This window comes from Geotrypetes seraphini, chromosome 2 (genome assembly GCF_902459505.1).
Source record: "Geotrypetes seraphini chromosome 2, aGeoSer1.1, whole genome shotgun sequence".
Classification (NCBI taxonomy): domain Eukaryota; kingdom Metazoa; phylum Chordata; class Amphibia; order Gymnophiona; family Dermophiidae; genus Geotrypetes; species Geotrypetes seraphini.
Window position 1 is genome coordinate 167,785,727 of NC_047085.1, and position 21,130 is coordinate 167,806,856.

Consider the following 21,130-nt stretch of genomic DNA (forward strand, 5'->3'; position numbering starts at 1 on the left):
TCACATTGCTAGAATTTTGCCAGGAATTTTGCAGAAGTCCAAGAAAAATCTGTGAGAAGATGAGCAGACTCTAATTTGCAGCTTTCTCTGATCATGTCCAGAACCCACTAATCTTGGTCTATTCCACAACAAAATTAGATGAACAGCACCCTACGAGAACCCCTGAAGAATGGACCTATACTGTCAAACTGAAGTCTACAACACTTAATAATGTCAAAAGTTACTTAATCCATATTAATTGAGGAGGACAAGGATCTCAGAAACCTTGCCACCTTTACTTTATATGACACTTCGTAGCAGTGTCTATATATAAGTTCCACTTCTCATTCATTGATCAAAAAAAACTCCTTTTTTATTATATGGTAGGGCTCATAAATATCTTCAATACAAAAACAGTTCTTATACAAAAGACTTAAATATTCCAGCCAGCACTTAGCTTTCAAATTTTCATAAGCTGTTACACAAATCGCATATCTTAATTGCTGTAACATTACAAGTTACAAATTACTCCTTAAATCTTTTACATTCACTTGCAACTTACTATTCCAATAAGATCAGTTTCTAGCAGGCTACACTTTTCCAAAACGCCAGCACAAGGGGTCAGATAGGGAGTGGCAAGAAGCCCCAGAAAGGGGACTATCAGAACCAGAGATCTCACCCAAGTCATTCTGAATCTTTGACCCAAGAGGACTGGGGGTCATTTTAATAAAAACACTTCCCCCCTGTTTTACAAAGGTGTGCTATGCATTTTAGTACACGCTAAATATACGCATGCGTTAACTGCTAACGCGCCCATGCACCCGTTAGCATTTAGCGCGTGATTAGCACGGGCTAAAACACTTAACGCATCTTTGTAAAAGGAGCCCTTAGTCCATCTGCAAAACAAACCTTGGAGAAAACAGAGCATTTTAAGTTTCTGGGCCCACACCACTATTTACAGCCATGACCAGCCCCTGTAAGCTGGCAAGAGTATAAAGTTCCTGCCAGTTAGGAATGCCCCGGCAACGGCTCCTCTGAGAAAGAGTGCATCAGTGCTTCAAAGATCTATTAGGAAAATTAGACAGACTCATCAATCCTTTCAAAGGTCATAGTGATTTCAACTTCAAAACTATCTTTTGGATAACCAATTTGAGATGCGGTTTCATTGACAGTGAAGAATCAAGAAATGCACCCAAATATTTCAGTTCTCCTAAAATGGGAATTTCGGTATTTTCATAAGAAAAAGTTGCAGGAAATTAAAGATCCACTCTCTCAGAGAGCAATAAAACCTGAGTTTTGGATGGATTCAAATGCAATTTACTGGCTGAAAGACAGGATTTAATAGCATTAAGACATAATGCCAGAAACGAAAATGTATCAGAAACAGATTCATGAAAAGAACTATATAATTGAAGATCATAAGCTTAAAGCCAGTACCGTTCATCACCCAAACAACTCAATATTTTACCAAGAGGTGCAATATATATGCTAAACAATAGGGCAGAGAGTGATGAACCTTGTGGCACTGCTGAACAAATTTTAACCCATGATGAACTAAGAGGTCCCATTTTGACCTGAAAATTGTGATCTTGTAAGAATGAAGTAAACCACTTCAACACTTGTCCAGCTATGCCAAAGGCTTGTAATCTATTCAATAAAAGCTAATGGTTAATCGTACTGAATGCTGCACTAATGTCTAACATAACCAATAGAAAAACTTTTCCTTATCAAAAACAATTTAGATATCATCAAGGATGGATATAAGTAAAATCTCAGTATTATGTTTAAATTGGTAATGATTCAAATTGGTAATGATCCAAAAGGCCTTTCACATCCACAAATTTTTGAATTTGATTTAATGCTAACTTTTCTAAGACTTTAGTTAGAAAAGACAGTGAAGAAACTGGTCTAAAATTATTGACTGTAGTAGCATCAAATTTTTCAAAAGAGGTCTAACAACTGCACATTTTAAAATTTCAGGGATATTTCCTTCATGATTTGAGTACCACTTGGAGAAATGTTTGATGCCAAACTCTTCATCATAGAGGTTGAACAAATATTTAAACAGCTCGATGTATTATTCAAATAAAGTATAACATCTCTTGTTTGATCTACTGAAACCATTTCAAAATCAGTCCAAAGATCATGATCATCAACAAGCAAACTGATATTGGGAAATGGAACCATAGCAAGATCATTTACAATCCGTGCTGCTTTTAACTGAAAACCATCATCAAACTGTTGAGGTATAAGCCATGAATCATAATTTATAGTATTAGAATCTGTTTACTTTGAGACGTCAAATAGCTCATGAGTTTTATTTGCTACTGACTCAATCTTACAATTATAGTAGTCTTTTTAGCATTAGAGTTGCATTTTGATATACTGTAATTCCATACCCATCGATAAGCCTCTCTAATAAAACTATCAGGGCTGTGGAGTCGGTAGATAAATGTTCCGACTCAGACTCCTCAGTTTTTTGTACTTCTGACTCCGACTCCAGGTACCCGAAATTTCCTCCGACTCCTCGACTCCCGACTCCACAGCCCTGAAAACTATCAGGACATTTTCTCCATTTTCTTTCTAATGGCTATCATTTCAGACTGACTATGGATAGAAGAGCAGATAAATATTTTTCATATAAATGAGGATCCAATGAAGTAACTTGAGCTAATTATTTCCACATTGTTAAATTTCCCCAACACCACTTGGTTTGGAAAGTCAGATGGAACTGCCATTGATTAGGGGATCCTTTTACTAAGCTGCTTTATAAGTTTTAGCGCGTGCTGAACGCGCGCAGAATTGCCACGCGCGCTAGACGCTAACGTCAACATTGAGCTGGCGTTAGTTCTAGCCGCGTAGCGTGGGTTTAGCACGCGCTAAAAACATTAACACAGCTTAGTAAAAGGAGCCCTAGATGTACAGAGTTTTTCTTTGTTGTAGTAAAACTTTAAAATCTATAAATGGAGAACTCAAAATAGTGAATCCCAAATAGTATGAGGTGTCAAACGAAGAAAACTATATGACAATCTAATGGCCACCAAAGCAGCAAAACTAGACAGACAAATCACCAATCTGCTGTCTTCGACCACAGACTACAAAACCTTCAAAAAAGAAACTAAAACCCTACTCTTCAAAAAAATACATAAAACCTATTTAACACGACCAGTTCCTTCCCAAACTCCACCTATCACAATCTCTACCCCTTTCAAATCTAAAATGATTCCAATTACCCAACATGTATCACCTCAAATCCCAACAATTCTTATGTAATTCCTATGACAATTCTTATGTAAAGTTACAATTCTTGTAACCTCTTGGTAAATCTTATGTAATCCACCTTGAACCGCAAGGTAATGGTGGAATAGAAATCACGCAATGCAATGCAATGTAATGTGTTTCATAGCTGTTAGGAATGCTCTATGAATTTACTGACCTGCTGAAAGCTGTATGCCATGATAAACTTTTCAAGGTGTTCACAGTAGAGTCAGTGTTGAAGTTTCCAGCAAGCTTGTCATTCAGAAGATAAAACCTCATCCTACAAACAGCAACCCTAACCTCCCCATGTGACACTGCCTGAACAATAGAATTAAGACAGTCCTGCAATCCACTGGCTGTGTGTGTTATCTTCAGCATAAGGATGTCTTCCAAGGATAACTGGAACATATCAGAAAATCTGAAAAAAAGATATTAAAAAAAATACATCTGATTAAGCAAACAAAACTAAATAATAATCAAAATGTTACTATAACTGAAAAATATATAAAGGTACTATACAAATAAATGAGTAATTTAAACAACATTAACTATGGTGAGCATTGATGTAATTAAAATTTAAAAAAATAGGTATGGTAAATATACAGCAAGCAACTGTATACTGAATAATCAAGGGACAAATTTTTTTAATTCAAAAATTTTATTGGGTTACAGAGGAAAAAAAAGGAGATATGGTGATATGGAATAGTACAAACAAGTTGCATTGATGTAAATGGTTGGACATAGGATAAAAACACGCACAATACAACAAGCTGGCCCACACCTATTCTTATACAAAAATATCAGCAAAAGGATCAGTATAAAAAAATATCTGTAGCACAGAGAGACACAGAGAGGGACAAATTTTTAATAAATAACGTAATAAGTATTTAAAAATAGAAATATTCAAATATAAAGATAAACACTAAATGTGAACAATAGATTGTTATGTAACAAAAGGAAAAATTAGATATTACTTACTAGTTTTCTTTCTTTGAGTCCCGTACCAGAGCAGACCTGTCTCTTGCATTATGCTCTCCTGCCAGCAGGTGGAGACTGAGAAGTACTGAACTATGATGACTTTGCTTAAGAACTGTGCACAGCTCCTTAAGTCAGTCAGTTATTTATTTATCATAATAAAACAGTAGATATAATTCAAAAGTAGGAACTTCTATCAGAACTAAGAAAACTCCACAACAAACAACAAAAATAACCTCAAATATAATTAGATTTATATGTATACATAAAAATATCCACCCCATTGCCAAAAATAACCTGCAGTTCAATAGAAAAGGGTAGGTTCTGGACTGGCAGGTGGGGCTTAAGGAAAGAAAATTACCAGGTGATATCTAGCCCCCCATCCTTCTCCATCTGCCAGACCAGTCTAGAAGCTTGGGAAATACCAAAGCAGTTAATTAAGTCACAAATCTCCTAGCTAAAACTTTGGCACCCAAGGTCACATCCTCTAGCTTGAATATCCATTTAATGCCAACTAAAGGAATGCAAGGACACCCAAGTGCTTACCTAAGAACATACGCGTTGTCATACTGGAACAGACCGAAGGTCAATCAAGCCCAGTATCCTGTTTCCAATAGTTGCCAATCTAGGTTGCAACTACCTGGCAAGATCTCAAAAGAATAAAACAGATTTTTATACTGCTTATTCTAGAAATAAGCAGTAGATTTTTGCAACTCCATCTTAATAATGGCTTATGTATTTTTCTCTTAGGAAATTATCCAAATCTTTTTTAAACTCTGCGAGACTAACTGCTTTACCACATTCTCTGACAAATTCTAGGGCTTAATTACACACTGCATGAAAAAATAATTTCTCAGATTTGTTTTAAATTTATTGCTCCATACGTTTACCGCATGCCCCCTAGTCCTTGCATTTTTGGAAAAAATAAACAAGCGATTCATGTCTACCTGTTCCATTCCACACAGTATTTTAGACATCTATCATGTTTCCCCTCAGCCATCTCTTCTCCTAGCTGAAGAGTCCTAGCAACTTTAGCTTTTCCTTATAAGGAGTCATTCTGTCCCCTTTATCATTTTTATTGCTCTTCTCTAATTCTGCTATATGTTCAAAAAATGAGATGCAGTAACAAGAATTGAACACAGTATTCAAAGTACAGTCATACCATAGATCGATGCAAAGGCATTATAACATTCTCATTTTTGCTTTCCTTTCCTAATTATTTCTAACGTTCTATTTGCTTTCTGCACCACCACTTCACACTGGGCAGAGGGTTTCAATTTATCACCAACGATGACACCTCCTGCAAAACCTTTCCCTACGCATGGGACCTTGCATCATGTAGTTATAGTCTGGGTTCCTTTTTCCTAAATGCATCACTTTGCACTTGCTCGTCTGGTATTTGGATATCCAATCTCCCAGTCTCGTAAGGTTCTCTTCCAAATTTTCTATGATTTGACAACTTGAATAACTTTGTATCATCAGCAAATTTAGGGCCCCATTTACAACGCCACAGTAAAGATTGCGACACAGCCCATTCAATTCCTATAAGCTGTGTCACTTTTGCCATGTTCGGACTCTAGATCATTTATTAATATGTTAAAAAATGAGCTTTCAACACTTCTGATATTGGGCAACCTTTCAGAATATGTGCTGAAGAACTCAATTCTTTAATCCAACAAATTACTGTAGCTTTAGATGCAGCTTCACCTTTATGTGCTACTCCAAAAAGTACAAATAGCCTATCTTACTTTCTAAGTTTGTGTTCTGTTCAAATGGAGTTGTAACATATGACCAACATCGATTGGAATTTACATCTTTAAAGCTGAAGTTTGGAATTTACATCTTTAAAGCTGAAGTTTACATTTATGCAGATGACATTACTATAGTCATCCCATTAACCTGTCTGTCACCCAAGTTTATAAATCTTCTTGTAACCATTTTAAATCAGACTGTGCTCTGGATGACGGCTTTTAAATTAAAACTAAATACGGAAAAAACTAAATTTTTCTTAGCAACTCCCAATGATAAGATCAAAGAATCAACGATATATGTGAATGGTTTGGACTATAATATTTAACAATCCATAAAAATATTAGGAGTAACATTGGATAAACATCTTACACTGGAAAAACATACTGATCTATTGTTTAAGAAATGTTTTTCGGTGCTTTGGAAACTTCGCACTATTAGAAGTATTTCAATGAAGCCTCCTTTCGTCTGTTGGTGCAGCCCTCTATTTTAAGTATTCTTGACTACTGTAACATTATATATGTAGGTGCTTATAAGAAAATTCTCAAAAAAATAAAAATAGTCCAGAAAACTGCTGTTCGCCTTATCTTCAGCTTAAGAAAATGGGAGCATATTACTCCATTTTATCAAAAACGCCATTGGTTGCCGATGGAGTCCAGAGTCTTGCTTAAGTTTTCATGCATCTGTTATAAAGTAGTTTTTGGCATGTCACCAGGCTATCTTATTCCTCATTTTTCTTTGAGTCACTCTAATAAGAGTACACCTGTTCTCATATCCTTCTATAAAATCTTGTCATTGCATAAAGTTCCTTGAGAGAACTTTTCATATCAGGCCGCTAAATTAAATTCATGGCTAGGAAAGCTAAGCTTCTTCTTATTTAGATTTTAGAAAATTGTTAAAGACACAATTATTCAATAGGCTGGTATCTTAATGTATGTTGTTATTTTAACATGCTCTTCTTATTTTAACCTGATGTATTAATTTGTTTGGTTTTACTTTCTTATCTGTTGTATTTTTATGCACTGTATGCATGCCTTTGTTGTGAGCCGCCTAGAACTCTCCCGGTATGGCGGCATATAAAAATAAAATTATTATTATTATCATCTTTATTGGTATCAGAACATTGGCAAAGAGATGGACTGATTACCCAAGTTTCCAAGGACAAACCACTTTAGGCAGAAAAGAGGGAACAACTCAAAGAACCACATTTTTCTCAGTTAAAATAAACAAGAAAGGCTTGAAGCTCCAAAATTCTATATGCCAAACAGATATACCATTTTAAGAGTAACATCTTATATCTATGCCAAATTCAGAGATACACTTAAACCACTAAGGAGGAATTATCTTGCAGCCTGGAAAATTACTCTGCTTCAATGCTCTGAAGAAATATACCATAACCAAATAAGCACACAATACCTCTCAAACAGGATAAAGCTGCTAGCAGAACTTTTGAGGAGGCTAAAGCTAGCTCCTTTTTATATCATTCTGCAAAAATTCTAAAATTTTCTGAATGGAAGAATGCAGGGAAAAATATTCCTTAACTGATACCAATCTTCAAAGATTCTCCAAACACTGATATAATCTAAAAATGTAGAAGACTTCTTAAAGCATAATATCATATCAAACACATTAGACAAGTTATCTCTCTGTCCTTTCAAGATCCAAACCATAAGACAAAATGTGGAAGGTTGGGAACGCCTGTAGCCATTATAACGTCATCGTTAGCCCTGTGAAAATATCTGCGACATGGCACTTGCATGCAGTCAGAATTGCTGTGCACTACAAAATTAAAATGACCAGAGGGTCTGGGTCTGCTGTCAGGCAGAATCTTAGAGCAACTGTACATCTCAGAGTCTATGAGGTCGTCCTGATCTGTGCCAAACAAGAACTGCTCCTGAAAATGCATTCTAGCCAAAGCAGCCTTGGAAGTGGAATCAGTGCCTTAGGCCTCTCCCCATGCATCAGATGACGCGCCGGGATGGGGCCTAAGGCAGGAGGTGGCGGGCAGCGGCGGGGCAGGACAGTAGGAGCAGGACGAGTTTGCTCCTGCTCCTGAAGATATTGCCGGTGCGTAGGAGCAGGAGGAGGGTCCGGGCACCCCTCCTACTCCTGAAAATGTTGGGGGAGCCTTACCCAAACAGCAGGAGGGACCGGGCACCCCTCCTGCTCCCAACAATTTTACAGGTACCGGGGTGGGTGGGCCGGGCCCAATTAGGACTGGGCGGAGGGGTAGGAGGCCTAGGAGCAGGAGGGGCAGAGCACCCCTCCTGCTCCCAACTTTGGTGTCGGGGGTGGGCCGTGCCGGTTCGGGGGGCTGTGCTGGGTCGGGGTGGTGTGCCACTCTGATTTTCTATACTTTTTGTTTTAAATTCTGTTTTAACATGATGGCAGGAGGGAGTTAGTATCTCTCCTGCTTTTTTCTCCAGGGGGTGGGGGGGAGGTGCGTGGCAGAGCAGGGCAGGCAGGAGAGATCGCGGCCTGGGGGGGTGTCGGGCAGATCTCTCCTGCTCTCTGCCACTGTCCCCCGCAGTGCAGCCCCGCTTTAAACCTGCGGGCTCGCACTGCAGGGAAGGCGGCAGAGAGTAGGAGCTCAGGACAGAAAGCAGGGCTGGAAGATCGGGGCGAGCAGGCAGGAAACATGGAGCAGAGCAAGGTTTCTATGGGAGAGCTGAAAAGACGTTTTCGACTGGTCTCCAGCAGTTGCTTCTTGGGTTGAGCGGCCAGCCCAGTCGGATCCAAAATTTTGGGTAGTGAATTGGGTCACTGTCCAATTTGTATGCATTTTACCTCATTTGCATGCACGGTTTCGAAGCGGATCACAGGGGAGGTGAGTGAATCAGGCCGGATGGAAATTTTATAGTTAAGTGGTTGCAAACCAATCGGTACACGATCGGTTTGCTTAGTGAATATAGCCCTTAGTTTCTAGTAGGGCTACACATTTAGCATGTTTTTAATGCAATTAATGATTAAAATATTAACTTGCATTAATAATTTTAAGGTGTTAATCACATTCCCCTCCCCCTCCCTCTGGCGACCTTCTGAACTTGCCTGGAGCCCCTATCCTGCTGCTGCCAAAAACTACAACTCCCTCCTGAGTCCACCACCTTTTCCCTTCGGTACCCCTCTCACCTACCAATTTTCAAAGTTACCCCGGTGGTAACAGCGACAGTCTTTCCTCAGCCTGGTCCCATAGGTTTCAAAATCACGTCGGCAGCATTAATTCACTGCCCATGCCAACTCTAACCCTGATGCAAATTCTTGTTTATAGCAGTACCTGGCTGAAGAAAGGCTCCAGGTCAGCCTGGGCAGCAAATTAGCGTTGCCGCTGTTGACATGATTTTAAAAGCTGGTAGGTGATGGGGACTGAAGGAAAAGGTGGTGGACTCAGGAGGGGGAGGGAAACAGCCTGAGAATGAGGTGCTGTACTCCAAAGGGAGGGGCAGAGGGAGGTGTTGGATTGAGAGGGAGCAGAGAGAGAGGTGTTAGACAGGGGTGAAGAGGGAGAGGTGCTGAACTTGTTGGTGGGGGCAAGAATAGAGGGTAAAATGCAGGAATATGAGGGTGGCTAGAGAGAGGGGCCAACTTTTAAAAATCATTAAGGGTGCTAAACCCAATGTAAATTACATCTCCCTGAATACAGTCAACGAGTCTGTTCAATATTGGGGGTGCTCAAGCACTCACAGCACCTGCAGAGCTGGCTTCTATGTAAACTGATTTGAATAATGTAATTAGAATCCCTCATTAGTGCATTATAATATTACTGCCTTTACAGAGCCAAAGGAATAAAAACAAAGCAGTAATCTTACAGGCTATAATGAGTCAGATTCAATTTGTTAACTTCTAAAAAGATGATATTGTGGGAGAGCCACTTTACTCATGTTACCCCTCTCCTAAAGTCATTTCATTGGCCTCCCATCCGTTTCCCAATACATTCAACTCCTCTTACTTACCTACAAAGGTACTCACTCAGCTGCCCCTCACTATGGGCTAGATCAGGGGTAGGCAATTCCGGTCCTCGAGAGCCGGAGCCAGGTCAAGTTTTCAGGATAGCCACCATGAATATGTATGAGATGGATTTACATGCACTGCCTCCTTGACATGCAAATCTATCTTGTGCATATTTATTGTGGATATCCTGAAAACCTGACCTAGCTCTGGCTCTCAAGGACTGTAATTGCCTACCCCTGGGCTAGATTCACTAAGCAAACCGATCGTGTACCGATCAATTTGCGAGCCCTTTGCGACCCGATTTCCCTCCGACCCGATTCACTAACCTGTGTACCGATCCGTGCATGCAGATGAATCAGCATGCAAAGCAGGAAGGACGCGATTCACTAAGCTTTTCAGCAACTCCGACTGGGCTGGCTGAACTAAAAAGAAGCGACTGGTGGGGACCATTCGCTCACGACCTTTCCTGCTCTCTGCCGACTTCTTCTGCCTTTCAGCCCTGCTGCCACGACTCTCCTCTCGCCGCCCTGCTCTCTGCCCTGAATCCAAACTTCCCCCTGCTCTCTGCCACCCAGACTGATCTCTGCTGCCCCCAGAACACGCTGCAGTACAGCCCTGCTTTAAACCCGCGGGCTCACACTGCAGGGAAGGCAGCAGAGAGCAGGAGAGTCAGGACCTAAGAATAATTTCTTGCTGTCTTCAGAGGATAATTTTAAATAACTGGCAAAACTTATGTTTGCAGTTGTTGGTTTAAAACTTCAGCTTTTAGTAGCTTCTTTACCACTCATTCAGCCCCTCCCTGCTCTGTTCGCGGGCACCCCACCCTCACCCCATCGCACGTTTAGGCAGCTTTAGTAAGCATGTGCAGACCATCTACAGGCAAAGTAGATGGTCTGCGCATGTGTGGAGATCGCTACCTAGTGATCTATGTCCTCGGATAGGGGTGTGCTTCCAATCACCCCCATTTGAATATTCTTCCTTCCTGAAATGATCAGCCCTGCCCGGATCGGACAAGGAACGGTCACGATCGGGCAGGTTGGTGAATCGGGCCCTAACTCTCAACTTATCTCAACCCTACAATCCCCTCTGTGAGCTCCGCTAAGTTGGTAAGTCCCTCCTTTCTGTGCCCCTCTCTTCGGCTGCCAACTCCAAACTCCATCCCTTCTGCCTTTTCACGCTATGTACTTGGAGCAAGCTACCCGAATCCCTACAGCGGGCTCCGTCTCTGGCAGTGTTCAAGGTCCAGTTAAAAGCCCACCTCTTTGAGAGTGCTTTTGACTCCTAACTTCTCTCACCTTGGGTTCTGCATCCCCAACCCTTTTAAGTCATATCTGTCTGTCCAAGTTAGACTGTAAGCTCTTCCGAGCAAGGACTGTCTATAAATGTCAAAATGTACAGCTGCATATGCCTTTCAGCGCTATATATGTGATAAATAGTAGTAGTAGTAGTAGTAGTAGTTGAAATAGTAGATTAACAGAAATGTATTGACCCAAAATGACTGACAAACTGCATCAATCATTTAACAGGAAACAATTCATATTTAAAAGGTAAAAATATAATTTACCGTTCCGTTCCTGTTTTGTGATTTGTCAGCTGCAATACATTATCAATTCCATGATGCCATGCGAGATTCCATGCCATGCTGAGCATCTTAGACACAGGCTTGGAAGTCAAGGAGTCAGATAAGAAAGGGCAAACAACAGAATAGGGACTAACTGCGTGATGAGTAGCAACTCGCACAGGAAGACGGAAGCTTTTATAAGAAAAAAAAAAGAATGATATATCATTAAATAAGAATTTTTAAAGTAAAGCAGGAACACGAACAAGAGTTGAAAAATGGAAAATAACATGCTATTAGCTATATACCTTGTATAAACACCACTAATAAATATTACTACTACGTTATATGATTCCATTTAACAGTATTAGCTTAAGGCCCCTTTTATCAAACTGCGCTAGAGGTTTTGAGAGCAGGCCAGCGCGGTAAATGCTCCGATACTCATAGAATTCCTTTGAGTATCGGAACTCTTACCTCGCCAGCCCACACTAAAAACCTTTAGCACTACTTGATAAAATGGGGGGGGGGGAAATTTGTGAAATGAATCTATGTGAATGAAGAAAATTGTATGAAAGAGAAAGATAAGCAGAGAATATACATAGTAGGAGATTAAAAACAGAAAATAAACCATGAGATGTTATTTTAATGATCTAAAAGGCCAAATGAAACATTCATATCTGAGTGGTAGAATTCTTTCACCTTGAAAATTAATAGACAAACATAAGAGGAAGAAAATATGCTATTCTTAGTCTTTCTTTCTGACCCTCACTTAGGAATAAAGGAAAAAATGAAAATTTTTTTTGAAGTTCTTCTAAACATAGCAACAGACTTGAACGCCAAATTTCTGCTTACCTGTAACTGGTGTTTTAGTGGATAGTGGGATGTATCATTCACATATCTTCTGATATTACCCAAGAACAGAACATTTAGGCCCCGATTCTGTACATGTCACCTAAAAAACTTGGTGCCAACTAATGCGGCGCTAAGCGCAATTCTATAAATTTAAGCAAACTGTATAGAAACGCACTTAGCACCACCCTAAGGGGCCTCAGGCATCCTAATTTTTAAGTGCACCATATATATGCCAGAGCTTTCTTAGCTAAATGCCTGTGCCTAAGTCAGGCGCCCATAATTTATAATCATGTGCATAACTCAGAAAAATGCCCACAGTCCAAACCCTAACCATGACCAATTTTAGATAGGTGCTTAGGACAAGACACCTACATTTTATAGAATTGCACCTACCAAGTTTTGTGCCTAACATTCAATTAACTCCAATTAACATCAATTTTGAGGTGTTAAAAGCCAATTTTCAGCGCCAATTATGCCTATCAATCAAGTTAGGCACCTACATCGGCTAGGCGCATAACTTCAGGCAGACTTTATAGAATTTTCCAGTTACTATCTAAAGCTTGAAGGCTTTTCAGATTATGCACAGCCAATATCAGACAATTTCAGAGCTGATAAGAAAAATAGTTTTGAAGTCTAAAGTGAGATGGGAGAGTCTTGCTAGACATGAAGAACATCAGTTACAGGTAAGCAAATTTACTTTCCCACAGATAAGCTAGATGAAAATCAGTCAAACATGTGAAAATACCCATGCAATAGCTCTCCTTGAAGTTCCTTAGCCATATTCTGCTTAAGACAATCCAAGGATTTTGGTGGGGAGATGAATAAAATATTTAGTATAAAAAAACACCTTTCTTTCTTTGGATTTATTAACCACTATAAGCAGTTTAACATAAAACTTACAATTTTGTTAATAGCCTAACAATTGTAAAATGACTAAAATATAAGCCTTGGAAATGGGAAATTGAAACCTAGTACAGTCAAACCTCGGTTTGCAGGTAACACGGTTTGTGAGTGTTTTGTAAGACGAGCAAAACAGTCCAGCAAATTTTAACTCGCAAAATGAGCGTTGTCTCGATAAATGAGCACTTACGTGCACATTATGTATAAGCATGCACAGCGTCAATGAGCACTCTGTGCTGCGTTCATTGACGTTGTGTGTGCTTATACGTAACACGCACGTACGTGATCATTTAGCAGGTTTCTCAAATATAGCAGCCCGCACTTCAAATGCTCGGACCGGCTGACTTACTTCGGGAGCTGAGAGCCCGGCAGTGGGACCTGAGCCTGTACTCGTCAGCTGGCAGCCAGAAGTCTGCTTCGGCCTGCCTGGGCTGCGCCAAACTCGCATCGCTGTCCGGGACCGGCAATGTGGGCTCGGGGTTCTCCAAAGTGGTGTGGAAAGGGAGGCTGGCGGACGGCAGAAGCATCACCCTGAAGCAAATCCATCGGGAGAGCAGCGACATGTGGCGCTGCCTGCAGCTGTACAGGGACCCCAAGCGCCTGGCCACCTACAAACTGCTGAAGGAAGTCATCCTGCTGAAGAGGCTGCGGCACCCGGGTATCATCCAGGCAGGTACCCACCCCTAGGCCATCCCTCGCTACTTCCTCCCACTTCCTTATAGCACCTTATAGCAAACCTTTTGGGTAGTGGAACGATTCGTCTGAGTTTCTATTATTTCCTATGGGGAAATTTGCTTTTATATACAAGTGCTTTGGATTACAAGCATGCTTCTGGAACGAATTATGCTCGTAAACCATACAGTTTAAAAAATATGTACATTTAATAGCATTGTAGATCAATCATATAATAGAGATATGAAAAATGTCAGCACAATTCAAACAATATCTTAAAAGTCAGCACAGAAGAACATTCACAAATAGTATAGATATGGCATGATTGCCATATATACCACCCAAAAAAGAATATGAAACTAAGCAGACCAATCAAGGTGCATAAACCTATGTCTGAAACACACCTACTTTATGACAGCAATTATCATTCCTCTCTACCTGTATAACAGGAACATAAATTATTACAAAAGAACTTACCGTCTAACCACTATCAGAGGTAAGGTAAAGGGAGAAGTAGAAGAAAAGCCATCCAATTTGCCAACATCGGACCTGTTTGTTTTTTACAAAACAAAAAAACTCAATAAAATACAAAGAAGTAAACAAGTTCAGTACATTCTACCACTATTTAGATCTTACTTCTAAGTATATTGACTAGTTATCTAAAAACACTTCAGTGGAGGATTAGCCTAATGGTTAGTGCAGAAATCTGAAAACCAGTGGAACCAGGTTCAGTTCCCACTGCAGCTCCTTGTGACCCTGGGCAAGCTACTTAATCCTCCATTGCCCCGGGTACAAAGTAATTAACTGTATTTAATATGTAAACCATTTTGATTGTAACCACAGAAAGGTGGTATATCAAATCTTATTCCCTTTCCCACAGAACATGGGATCTTTTACAAGTATGAGTACTCATACTTGTGAGCACATATTTACATCCATATTTTGAACAGCCAACAAGGCTTCTTAACAGCATTACATGATGATAAAACATTATGGAGAATGCAAGGGTTAGTTAACCTAAACTGTGAGTAGAATTTGAATGGAGACTGGAGAAGCATTACCTTCTCTACATTTTGGTATAAAACTGTAACAATTGTACTCTGCCTGCTCTGTTTGCTATCTTAACATGATTTCCAAACTAGAAGAGAAGTAAGTTATCTCCAAGTTTATTACTAATCTTGACATACTGCCCATTAAGTAGTCCGAGTGGTGTACAATAAGCAAAAAAGTTGTATAAAACAAATAGTAGGGATGGAAAGGAAACGGACATTTATAATAAAGAAGGGGCAAAGGTAGATATGGGCAGAGGGTGGGAAAATGGGGGAGAACTATATTATTTGAAAAAAAAAAATAGTGAGGGGATTGAGCATAAGGGAAGGATGGCGGGGGGGTTATACATGCATTTGTTTCAGCGGCCGGAAGCAACTAGGTTGAAAGCAGAATTTAACATCTCTGTGTAGATGGTGATATCCTCTATAATAAAACCCTAAGCGCGTATGCGCACTTACAATGCCGTGATGTGTGCTTCCGTACCGCACATGAGCATTGCCTGCCTTCTACCCCGATCTCCGATGCTGGTTGACTTCCTGCACTGCCGCAACACCTCTTCTCACCCCCGGACCAGCAAATGCAGCAGCCGTGGTTTCATCTTGTAGCCACGGGGCATTTGCTAGGCCGGCCCACTTCGATAATGCAAGGTGGGCCGGCCTAGCAAAATCCCCGAGGCTGCCCGGGCTAGCGGATGCTGGACAGGGTGAGCAGGGAAAGGAGAAGGGGTACTACTGGACAGGGGGAGCAAGGAAGGGGTGCTGCTGGACAGGGGGGGAGGTAAAAAGAAGGGAGAAGGCCTGCTGCTGGACAGGGGGAGGTAAAATGAAGGGAGAAGGGCTGCTGTTGGACAGGAGGAACAGTGAAGGGGTGCTGCTGGACAGGTATTGATGGACAGGGGGAGCAGGGAAGAGGTGCTGCTGGACAGGGGGGAGGTAAAACGAAGGGAGAAGGGCTGCTGCTGGACAGGGGGAGCAGTGAAGGGGTGCTGCTTGACAGGTATTGATGGACAGGGGGAGCAGGGAAGAGGTGCTGCTGGACAGGGGGAGGTAAAAGGAAGGGAGAAGGGCTACTGCTGGACAGGGGGAGCAGGCAAGGGGTGGTGGTGGACAGCTGAGGAAAGAGAGAGAGAGAGAGAGAAAGAAAGAAAGACTGAGACACACATCTATTCTAGCATTTGTTAATGTAATGGGCTTAAATAATAATAATAATTTATTTCTTATATACCGCCAAAGCCGTAGTAGTTCGAGGCGGTTTACAACAAAGAAGGGCTGGACAATCAGCGAATAAAGGTACAGTCAGCGGAAATAGGTACAATAAGGAAGGCAATCAGCGAAAAGGTACAATCAGCGAATATAGGTACAACAAAGAGGGGCTGGACAGTCAGCGACTATAAGTACAATCAGCAAATGAAGATACAATTTATATGGGTAAGCAGGATACAGGTCCAATATAAGGGGGCCATAGGTCGGGCATAGTAAATTAAAGACTAGTATCATATATATCATTGAATAGGAAGGTTTTAAGAGCGAATTTAAAAATGTCTAAGGATATTTTGTATCAAAGAGATGCTAGTAGAGCATTCCATAAGGTAGGTACTATCACAGAAAATATTGCTTGATGAGTTGAATCATAAGTAATATGACGTAAGGATGGGACAACTAAGAGATTCTGTTGACTGGAGTAGAGAGTTCTAGTTGAAGTGTAGGGAATGAGTAGTCTATCAATGAACGATGGCATGTGGCCCTGTTTGGTTTTGAATATGAGCATGAGAATCTTATACATCACTCGGTGGGTGATTGGTAGCCAATGAGCAGATTATAAAAGAGGGGTGACATGATCATATCTTTTGACTTTTGTGATAATCTTCACTGCAGCATTCTGTATTAATTGTAGCCTTCAAATATCTTTCTCTCTAATTCACTGAAACAAAGATTTACAGCAGTCTAAGTATGTGGTAATAAGTGAGTGTATCAGTATATTAAGAGATGAAGGTAAGCGATGATATTGACCGGATTATTCATAATTTGCAGAAGCATTTTTGAACCACTGAATTTATGTGATGACGGTAGTTAAGCTTATCATCAAGAATTACACCAAGAACCTTGATTGTCGAGAGTAATGGAACAGGAGTGTTCATAAGGAGTGCAAGGGCTTCTAATTCTTCATTTTCATTACTTGAAACTAGGAGCACTTTTGATTTTGTGACATTTAAGGAAAATCTGTTGTTGTGAAGTCAAGAAGTAATCCATGTTAGTTTGTGACTAATGTCTTGTATGGTAAGGAGGTTGGAGGGATTTATTAGATTCAGGCAATTCGCTTGATTTCAGAACATATTTTCTATACTGTTTGGGGCTAGGGAAGCAAAGCATTCCTTAACATTAATGGCCTTCAATATTTCTAGCATGTATTTCACACAAAAAAAAGGAGAAACATATTTGAAAATATGGTTGTAGAGAATATGTGCAAGTTATGAATTTTATTTGTAAAAGGTTAAAAATATATCATACCATGCATCTATTCTTGAAACTTCATCAAATAAAAGGAGACAGAATAAAGTTGCAGCTTCAGCCAAAAGTGCAGTCTCTTCTTGAAGTAGCAAAGAAACTGAGAAATAATAAAATAAGCTATAATAAACGCATATTGACTTTAGACCTGAAATACATAGTAACAGTTGTGTAACTTTAGATCTGTGATAAGATTTTCCACTAAATAAGAAAATCAAATATTGAAAAACTACTGCTCTCTAGAAAAGTAAAATAATCTAAAAATCTGCTCAATGTGAGAACATTAAATATACTATGGCATTTTAATAATTAAAACTTGTTATAATAGAACAGTCAAATGAAAAAATAATTAGGAAGAAATTAATAAAGCCAGTAATAAATGATCTATACTGTAGATCTTAGCTATATTCAACAATGTAAAAGTAGAAAAAGTATGCAGATTATATAAGTTCAGGGGAATAGGAATTGGGACAACCAGGTTGGGACGTGTCAATTTCCACTAGTATTTTAACACAGTAAATGATAGCACATAAAGACCTGAATGGTCCATCGAGTCTGTCTAATAGTCACATTCATTATACATTCATGGTTAAATTGTCTTTTCTTTAATATTTCTGGGCAATACGTCACAGAAGTCCGCCGGTACTGTCTTTATGTTCCCACTGCTGGGTTTGCCATTGAAGCCTACAACAGCCTATCCTAACCATCTTGTCATTGGAGATTCTATCAAAAGCCTTCCCCTGCTTATCCTAAAACAAATCGCCATATATGGGACACAGATCATGCAGAATTGCCCAGTGTCAGTCTTAGTTTGTTTTATACCATTCATTTTCTAATTAGAAATCCTCTGTGTTCATCCCATACTTTTTTGAATTCTGTCACCATTTTCATCTCCACTACGTCCCTCAGGAAGGCATTCCAGGCATCCACCACTCTCTCCGTGAAAAAGAATTCCCTAACATTACTCCTAAGTCTGCCACCCTGCAACTACAGAATGACATGGGGACAAATCTGTCCTCGTCTCTGCAGGAATTCAATTTCCACGTCCCCATGAGTTTTGTCACGGTCCTTGTCCCTGCCCCATTCCTATAAGCTCTGTCTTAACCGCATAAGACTCGAACACTTATGATTTTAAAGGGTTTGAGGCTTGTGCAGATGAGGACGGAGCTTGCAGGAATAGGGCAGGGACAGGAAAAGAATTCACGGGGACAGGACGGGAAAATGAGTTCCTGCGGGGATGGGGAAAATTTTGTCTCTGTGTCATTCTCTACCTGCAACCTCAATTCATGCCCTCTAGTTTTACCATTTTCCTTTCTCTGGAAAAGATTTGTTTCTATACTAATACCTTTTCAAGTATTTAAATGCCTCTATCATATCTCCCCTGTTCCTCCCCTCTTCTAGAGTATACATATTCAGGTCTTCCAGTCTCTTCTTGTATGTTTTTGGCACAATTTTTCTAGGTTCTTTACAATAGCTATGTAAGAGTTCAGCTTGCAGATCTGTGATACCCATCCATTTCCAAAATAATACCCATATTTTAGTCACCAGAAGATACTATTACTTAAGTAATTTTCTTTCAAGCTGCAGTGTCAAAATTGGAGATTGTTCATTGCCTATAGGTGAAAATCCTTCCCCAATATGTGAACTCAAAGATCCGATCACCAATTTCCCCCTAAATATGGCACCATCAAAACTTCCATCCTCTGAATCTGAATCCCAAAAAACAGCCATTTTCTCATGTGCAGAAACATCTCCTTACTTGCTTTTCAAACCACAAGTAATGCTATTTTCCCCTCAAGAGACAGCAGACTCATCATTCAATCCATAAGTTCTCCCACAGTTGATCATTAGTTTCTCACTGATTAATTCTATCCATTTGTGTCCCATCTGCTTCACTAAAAAAATCTGTGGCCTACACGTATGTAGTTACATTCAGAAATTTAGAGGGCTGCAGCATTTAAGTTGATAATATATCCTCCAACATTACCTTTTTTTTTTGCAATTTTCTAATTACAATCAAGCGGAATACATACAGCTTGAATAGATCAATATAGCACAATAATAACTCATAAAATCAGGAAAAACAGTTATTAGATATTTAGTAAACTAGGAGACATTCAATGAAGTTACAGGGAAATACTTTTAAAACCAACAGGAGGAAACATTTTTTTTTCACTCAGAGAATAGTTAAGCTCTGGAATGCATTGCCAGAGGATGTAGTAACAGTGATAAAGGTAGATGGATTTAAAAAAAGGTTGGAGGACAAGTCCATAGCCTGCTATTGAGACAGACATGGGGGAAGTCAATGCTTGCCCTGGAATCGGTAGCATGGAATGTTGCCACTTTGGGGGGTTTTGCCAGGTATTTATGACCTGGATTGGCCAATGTGGAAACAAGATACTGGGTTACATGGACCGTTGGTCTGACCCAGTATGGCTATTCTTATGTTCTTAAGGGTTACTGTAATAATGCATAAATATGCAATGAACTTGTAATTAAAAGATAGTAACATGAGCAAAAATGAATTTATACCAGTTTTAGGCATTTTTTAATCACTCATGCACAGTTTACATGTTCCATAAAACAAGTAGAAAGTTTCAAATTGTCAAATGCAAACCTGCATGTCTCTAATCTGTTTTAAAAAGTGTCTCATATATTATACTCTTACTATAGTTCAAGTTATCCTACTATAATTATGAAAACAGCACACCCTTAGGGGGTTAGTTATTTCTCACATGCGCCAATGAAGCAATTTGGACTTCTAAACTTTTAGGTGTGGCCAAAAATGCCTCAAAAGGTGACAGATGAAATATCCCACTTCACTTTGAAATATGCAGTCAAGATAAAATCCACTTATTCCTGTGCACTAAGGTACCACTGATGAGTCCATGCAATTTCCACAAATGTTATTTTCAAGATATGTTTCATAAGAACATAAGCAGTGCCTCCGCCGGGTCAGACCGTAGGTCCATCCTGCCCAGCAGTCCGCTCCCGCGGCGGCCCGAACAGGTCACGACCTGTCTGAATCACCAGAAGGGGCTCCCTTGCCACCTTGGTTTCTCATTGAAGTCCTATCTTCCCATCGTAGTCCTAACCCTCCGGTCTTGCACATGCACGTCCTGGTTGGGTTTCTATACTTATTTCCTGGTTAGCTTTCTATACCTTTGTTACATCCCAGCACCTCTCTCAGTATCCCACGATCCCTTTATCCCTCAGGAATCCGTCCAATCCCTGTTTGAATCCCTGTACCGTACTCTGCCTAATCACTTCCTCCGGTAGCGCATTCCAGGTGTCCACGACCCTTTGGGTGAAAAAAAACTTCCTTGCATTTGTTTTGAACCTATCTCCCTTCAGTTTCTCCGAATGCCCCCTCGTACCTGTTTTCCCTTTCAGCCTGAAGAATCTGTCCCTATCCACCCTCTCTATGCCCCTCATGATCTTGAAGGTCTCTATCATATCTCCCCTGAGCCTCCTTTTTTCCAGAGAGAAGAGCCCCAGCCTATCCAACCTCTCGGCGTATGGGCAGTGTTCCAGCCCTCTTACCAGTTTCGTTGCTCTTCTTTGGACTCTCTCAAGTACTGCCATGTCCTTCTTGAGGTACGGCGACCAATATTGAACGCAGTATTCCAGATGTGGACGCACCATCGCTCGATACAATGGCATGATGACTTCCCGCGTCCTGGTT

General features: G+C 40.3%; 1 protein-coding gene across 3 annotated transcripts in view; it reads right to left on the reverse strand.

The window, feature by feature from the left end:
* RTTN (rotatin) overlaps positions 1-21,130 on the reverse strand; it is a 385,080-nt gene that overhangs the window by 197,601 nt on the left and 166,349 nt on the right. For all 3 annotated transcript variants that reach the window (XM_033934249.1, XM_033934250.1, XM_033934251.1), the window contains 4 exons: positions 17,449-17,545; positions 14,369-14,440; positions 11,474-11,662; positions 3,416-3,655 (listed from right to left, as the gene is read on the reverse strand). In XM_033934249.1, the coding sequence (XP_033790140.1) occupies positions 3,416-3,655; positions 11,474-11,662; positions 14,369-14,440; positions 17,449-17,545 (598 nt within the window). The remainder of the gene's footprint in view (positions 1-3,415; positions 3,656-11,473; positions 11,663-14,368; positions 14,441-17,448; positions 17,546-21,130) is intronic.